This window comes from Pseudophryne corroboree, chromosome 4 (assembly GCF_028390025.1).
Source record: "Pseudophryne corroboree isolate aPseCor3 chromosome 4, aPseCor3.hap2, whole genome shotgun sequence".
Lineage (NCBI taxonomy): Eukaryota > Metazoa > Chordata > Amphibia > Anura > Myobatrachidae > Pseudophryne > Pseudophryne corroboree.
Window position 1 is genome coordinate 449,380,104 of NC_086447.1, and position 7,497 is coordinate 449,387,600.

The window sequence follows — 7,497 nt, forward strand, 5'->3', positions numbered from 1 at the left end:
AAAGGACTTTGTGGGGTCCTGTCCTCAGTCTGAGCATTCCCTGTGTGTGTGCGGTGTGTCGGTACGGCTGTGTCGACATGTTTGATGAGGAGGGTTACGTGGAGGCGGAGCAGGGGCAGATAAATGTGGCGTCGCCCCCGACGGGGCCGACACCTGATTGGATGGATATGTGGAAGGTCTTAACCGACAGTGTCAACTCCTTACATAAAAGGTTCGATGACGCAGCAGCCTTGGGACAGCCGGGGTCTCAGCCCGCGCCTGCCCAGTCGACTCAGAAGCCGTCGGGGGCTCATAAACGCCCGCTAGCTCAGGTGGTAGACACAGATGTCGACACGGAGTCTGACTCCAGTGTAGATGAGGATGAGACAAATGTACAGTCTACAAAGGCCATCCGATGCATGATTACTGCAATGAAAGATGTATTGCACATTTCTGACATTAACCCGGTTACCACCAAGAGGGGTATTATGTTTGGGGAGAAAAAGCAGCCAGTGACTTTTCCCCCATCTGATGAATTAAATGAATTGTGTGAAGAAGCGTGGAGTTCCCCTGATAAGAAACTAGTGATTTCTAAGAGGTTACTGATGGCGTACCCTTTCCCGCCAATGGATAGGTTACGTTGGGAAACATCCCCTAGGGCAGAGGTCCCCAAACTGTGTGCCGTGGCTCCCTGGGGTGCCTCGGGATACTTGCAGGGGTGCCCTGGGTTGGTGGTTCAGGACCAATTGAAATTATTCATGGTCAATATAATAGGCAAAACCAGTGCTGGTGGCTGCCAGTCATAATATATGTGGCCAAACAGAAGCAATCTTGTCCCTCACCACACAACTGACCCTAAGGATGACATATAAAAGCGATCTACTTAATGTAATATTTCTTTCTAAATTTCTCAATAAGAAATTTCTGGCCTAGGGGTGCCGTGAAAAAAAATCTGATATTCTAGGGCGCCGTGATTCAAAAAAGTTTGGAAACCACTGCCCTAGGGTGTACAAGGCGCTCACACGCTTATCTAAAAGGGTGGCACTGCCGTCTCAGGATACGGCCGCCTTAAAGGAGCCTGCGGATAGAAAGCAGGAAGCTATCCTGAAGTCTGTGTATACACACTCTGGTACTCTACTGAGACCTGCTATTGCTTCAGCCTGGATGTGTAGTGCTGCAGCAGCATGGACTGATACCCTGTCAGACAACATTGATTCCCTCGACAGAGATACTGCTTTGCTAACCCTCGAACATATAAAAGACGTCGTCTTATATATGCGGGATGCCCAGAGGGACATTTGCCTGCTGGCATCTAGAATTAATGCAATGTCCATTTCTGCCAGGAGAGTATTATGGACTCGGCAGTGGACAGGTGATGCTGATTCTAAAAAACACATGGAGGTTTTGCCTTATAAGGGTGAGGAATTGTTTGGGGACGGTCTCTCGGACCTCGTATCCACAGCAACAGCTGGAAAGTCGACTTTTTTGCCTCAGGTTCCCTCACAGCCTAAGAAAGCACCGTATTATCAAGTGCAGTCCTTTCGGCCTCAGAAAGGCAAGCGGGTCAGAGGAGCATCCTTTCTGGCCAGAGGCAAGGGTAGAGGAAAGAAGCTGCACCAGGCAACCAGTTCCCAGGAACAAAAATCCTCTCCTGCTTCCACTAAGTCCACCGCATGACGTTGGGGCTCCACAGGCGGAGCCAGGTGCGGTGGGGGCGCGTCTCCGAAACTTCAGCAACCAGTGGGTTCGCTCACAAGTGGATCTATGGGCTGTACAAATTGTATCTCAGGGATACAAGCTGGAGTTCGAGGCGACTCCCCCTCGCCGTTACCTCAAATCTGCCTTGCCAGCTGCTCCCAGGGAAAGGGAGGTAGTACTGGCGGCAATTCACAAGCTGTACCTCCAGCAGGTGATAATCAAGGTCCCCCTCCTTCAACAGGGAAGGGATTACTATTCCACAATGTTTGTGGTACCGAAACCGACGGTTCGGTGAGACCCATTCTGAATTTAAAGTCCTTGAACACTTATATAAAGAAATTCAAGTTCAAGATGGAATCGCTCAGAGCGGTCATTGCAAGCCTGGAAGAGGGGGATTTTATGGTGTCACTGGACATCAAAGATGCTTACTTGCATGTCCCCATTTACCCACCTCACCAGGAGTACCTCAGATTTGTGGTACAGGACTGTCATTACCAATTCCAGACGTTGCCGTTTGGCCTGTCCACGGCACCGAGAATATTTACCAAGGCAATGGCCGAAATGATGATACTCCTTCGGAAGAAGGGAGTTATTATTATCCCATACTTGGACGATCTCCTGATAAAGGCGAGGTCCAGAGAGCAGTTGTTGGTCAGCGTAGCACTCTCTCAGGAAGTGTTGCAACAGCACGGCTGGATTCTGAATAACCCAAAGTCGCAGCTGATTCCTGCGACGCGTCTGCTTTTCCTGGGCATGATTCTGGACACAGAACAGAAGAAGGTGTTTCTCCCAGTGGAGAAGGCCCAGGAATTGTCATCTCTGGTCAGGGACCTCCTGAAACCAAAACAGGTGTCGGTGCATCACTGCACGCGAGTCCTGGGAAAGATGGTGGCTTCTTACGAAGCAATTCCCGTCGGCAGGTTCCATGCAAGGATCTTTCAGTGGGATCTGTTGGACAAATGGTCCGGATCGCATCTTCAGATGCATCGGTTGATCACCCTGTCCCCAAGGGCCAGGGTGTCTCTGCTGTGGTGGCTGCAGAGTGCTCATCTTCTCGAGGGCCGCAGATTCGGCATACAGGACTGGATCCTGGTGACCACGGATGCAAGCCTCCGAGGATGGGGGGCAGTCACTCAGGGAAGAAACTTCCAAGGACAGTGGTCAAGTCTGGAGACTTCACTACACATAAATATACTGGAACTAAGGGCCATTTACAACGCCCTGAGGCAAGCAGAGCCCCTGCTTCAAAACCAACCAGTACTGATTCAGTCAGACAACATCACGGCGGTCGCCCATGTAAACCGCCAGGGCGGTACAAGAAGCAGGATGGCAATGGCAGAAGCCACAAGGATTCTTCGATGGGCGGAGAATCACGTGCTAGCACTGTCAGCAGTGTTCATTCCGGGAGTGGACAACTGGGAAGCAGACTTCCTCAGCAGGCACGACCTCCACCCGGGAGAGTGGGGACTTCATCAAGAAGTCTTCACACAGATTGTAAATCGCTGGGAACTGCCACAGGTGGACATGATGGCGTCCCGCCTCAACAAAAAGCTAAAAAAATATTGCGCCAGGTCAAGGGACCCTCAGGCGATAGCTGTGGACGCACTAATGACACCGTGGGTGTACCAGTTGGTTTATGTGTTCCCTCCTCTTTCTCTCATACCCAAGGTACTGAGGATAGTAAGAAAGAGAGGAGTAAGAACTATACTCATCGTTCCGGATTGGCCAAGAAGAACCCAGAACTACAAGAAATGATCTCAGAGGACCCATGGCCTCTGCCTCTCAGACAAGACCTGTTACAGCAGGGGCCCTGTCTGTTCCAAGACTTACCGCGGCTGCGTTTGACGGCATGGCGGTTGAACGCCGGATCCTAGTGGAAAAGGGCATTCCGGATGAAGTTATTCCTACGCTGATAAAGGTTAGGAAAGACGTGACAGCAAAACATTATCACCGTATATGGCGAAAATATGTTGCTTGGTGTGAGGCCAGGAAGGCGCCTACAGAGGAATTCCAGCTGGGTCGATTCCTGCACTTCCTACAGTCAGGAGTGACTATGGGCCTAAAATTAGGATCCATAAAGGTCCAGATTTCGGCCCTATCTATTTTCTTTCAAAAAGAACTGGCTTCACTGCCTGAAGTTCAGACGTTTGTTAAGGGAGTGCTGCATATTCAGCCCCCTTTTGTGCCTCCAGTGGCACCTTGGGATCTTAACGTTGTGTTGGATTTCCTGAAATCACACTGGTTTGAGCCACTTAAGACCGTGGAGCTAAAGTATCTCACGTGGAAGGTGGTCATGCTGTTGGCCTTGGCATCAGCTAGGCGTGTGTCAGAATTGGCGGCTTTGTCATGTAAAAGCCCGTATCTGATCTTCCATATGGACAGGGCAGAATTGAGGACTCGTCCCCAATTTCTCCCAAAGGTGGTATCAGCATTTCATTTGAACCAACCTATTGTGGTGCCTGCGGCTACTCGGGACTTGGAGGCTTCCAAGTTGCTGGACGTAGTCCGGGCTTTGAAAATTTATGTTTCCAGGACAGCTGGAGTCAGGAAAACTGACTCGCTATTTATCCTGCATGCACCCAACAAGCTGGGTGCTCCTGCTTCAAAGCAAACTATTGCTCGCTGGATCTGTTGCACGATTCAGCTGGCACATTCTGCGGCTGGACTGCCGCATCCTAAATCAGTAAAAGCCCATTCCACAAGGAAGGTGGGCTCTTCTTGGGCGGCTGCCCGAGGGGTCTCGGCTTTACAGCTTTGCCGAGCTGCTACTTGGTCGGGTTCAAACACATTTGCTAAATTCTACAAGTTTGATACCCTGGCTGAGGAGGACCTTGAGTTTGCTCATTCGGTGCTGCAGAGTCATCCGCACTCTCCCGCCCGTTTGGGAGCTTTGGTATAATCCCCATGGTCCTTACGGAGTTCCCAGCATCCACTAGGACGTCAGAGAAAATAAGAATTTACTCACCGGTAATTCTGTTTCTCGTAGACCGTAGTGGATGCTGGGCGCCCGTCCCAAGTGCGGACTCTCTGCAATACATGTATATAGTTATTGCTTCACTAAAGGGTTATTGTTATGAGCCATCCGTTGAGTGAGGCTCAGTTGTTGTTCATACTGTTAACTGGGTATGGTTGTAGAGTGTGATTGGTGTGGCTGGTATGAGTCTTACCCTGGATTCCAAATCTTTTCCTTGTTGTGTCAGCTCTTCCGGGCACAGTTTCCCTAACTGAGGTCTGGAGGAGGGGCATAGAGGGAGGAGCCAGTGCACACCAGATAGTACCTAATCTTTCTTTTAGAGTGCCCAGTCTCCTGCGGAGCCCGTCTATTCCCCATGGTCCTTACGGAGTTCCCAGCATCCACTATGGACTACGAGAAATAGAATTACCGGTGAGTAAATTCTTATTATTACAAATGTTTCATTTTTCAGGAAAACCCTCTAGAGCAGGCATTCCCAACCGCGGTCCTCAAGGCACACCAATGGTACAGGATTTAGTGATATCCAGGCTGCAGCACAGACGGTTAAATCAAAATAACTGAGCTACTAATTAAGTCACCTGTGTTCAAGCCTGGATATCACTAAAACCAGGACTATTAGTGTGCCTTGAGGACCGAGGTTGGGAAACACTGCTCTAGAGATACTGTATGTTTACGTGCTCACTTAGGAGGCAAAACTGCTGTAATGCAGAGCAAAATCCTCATGGTGATAAGATAACATGATCCTAGCTTTCTGCCAAAGTTTTCAGTGAAAGATGTTGACAGCTGCACCAGCATATAGGAAGGAAGCGTTTCAGGTAGGGAGGAAGTACCTTGCTAAATGGTGCAAAGGAATTTGTTTTTGCAGAGCTGTGTTATTAAAATGACATAAAGTAATGGCGTCAAGGGAGATTTGTGCCTCGGTGCACATCCATTTCCACTCCACGCTTAAATTGGTGAGGGACCGACCAGCAAATCAGAATGAATTTAGGATAGAAGCTGAAAATTACAGCTTCCTCAGAATTCCAAAACTTCAAAGCATCAGGTTAAATTAAAAAAATAAATGATATAATGAGTTAGTATGGTAGAAGTATTATACATTCTGCATGCTCATACATATAGTGTACCAAGGTCTATTTTATCCAATTCCCACTTGCCAATGATTGCAAGATAACAAATAAGCTCATTGTAAGCCATGCTAAGGATAGACATTGACAGTCAGAGAAAGAGGAACTGACCCAGTGAGATGACAGCAGGCAAGGATCTAAAAGAAGTCAATGACCCAGAGGTACTGTACGTCAAACTTCCGTAAGGGTCTCTCATGATAATGGGCCTGATTTAGATGTGGCTATCGCTTTAGCTTATATGGAAGCAGCAGCGATAGCACTTTTATGTTAATGCAGCAGATTCTATTAAGCGTGCTCCTAAACACTCCCTCAGAATGGCGGTGACAGGTTTTGGGAAATGGAGGCTGCTGCTGTCCCCTCCATGCCCCCAAATGGCATCAGACTGTCGATCACTGACAGTTTGATGCAGATCACATAACCATAGTGCACATGTGCAGAACAGGTCCAGAACATGCACAATCACCGACGACTAGACCAATCCTGACAGCCCAAGATGTTTCCCTGTATGGCTGTTGTCCTAAACTGCCAGGACCTGAATCAGGTGCAATTTGCCTTATTAATTGCTCTATCTTTTGCTCTATGGCTACACTGCAATTTATTCTGATTGAACTCTATGTCAGCTGTACATGGTATATGTTAATTAGTCTTGCTGCGAATGCAATCAAAAGTGGCTCTATTCTGATAGAGTGTGGATCATTAGATCTACACTAAAAAGGTCTACAGTCAATAGGTCAACCACTAATGGTCGACATGTATTAAGTTGACGGGGTCAAAAGGTCGACATGGAATACTTAGTAGAAAAGATTGACAAGGTCAAAAGGTTGACATGGAAATGGTCGACACAAAAGGTTGACACAGTTGTTTTTTGTTTGGGGTGTTTTGTGACTTTTCTGCCACAAAATAATCCTCATTAGTGTACAGCATTCACTTGCCAAGCTTCATGCAAGGTTACTATTCCCACATGAATGGTAAAGTGTGAAAAAACTGAATAAAATGAAAAAACAAACAAACAAACAAACAACAACTTGTGTCGCCCATATTTGAATCGGGTGTAGTACTGGTGACCGGCGGTCTCCTGACCGCCGGTCACCTTACCGACGCCGGGATCCCGGCAGCATACCGACGCCGGGATCCCGGCGGGGAGGGGCGAGTGCAGAAAGCCCCTTGCGGGCTCGCTGCGCTCGCCATGCTGCGGGCTCGGTGGCGACCTGCGGTCGCCACGGGTTCTATTCCCACTCTATGGGTGTCGTGGACACCCACGAGTGGAAATAGTCCCTGTTGGTCGGCATGCCGACCATCGGGATAGTGAGCCGTCGGGCTCACGGAGGAGATCATGTGACTGTCGGTCAGCTGACCGGCGGTCACATGAATACCACCCTTTGAATCAACCAACATGTCGACCTTTTGAACTTGTCAACATTTTTAACTGTCTACCTTTTACATGTTGACCATTTGACCATGTCAACCTTTTGACCCTGTCGGCCTAATGCATGTCGACCATTAGTGGTCGACTTATTGACTGTAGACTTTTAGTGAAGAGCTATACCAGATACCAGTCTGATAAAACTTTTAAGGGGTCCACTTTTGGCCTGGTTCAGAGATGTATAAAACCCAATGGATTACTTACATCTGCAAAGATGGGGCAACTGTGCATGTACAGGATCAGTTCTGTGCTTGCGTATAAGGGTCCTGCGTCGTCACATGCAGTCGCTATAGCCTGAT

The 7,497-nt window shown here is 48.6% G+C and overlaps 1 protein-coding gene across 1 annotated transcript in view; it reads right to left on the reverse strand.

Annotated features, from left to right (window-relative positions):
- The window catches only part of LOC134910929 (uncharacterized), a 56,361-nt gene extending 50,516 nt beyond the window's left edge, over positions 1-5,845 (reverse strand). The window contains exon 1 of the mRNA XM_063919320.1: positions 5,802-5,845. Within this exon, the coding sequence (XP_063775390.1) occupies positions 5,802-5,845 (44 nt within the window). The remainder of the gene's footprint in view (positions 1-5,801) is intronic.
- Positions 5,846-7,497: the final 1,652 nt, after the last annotated feature.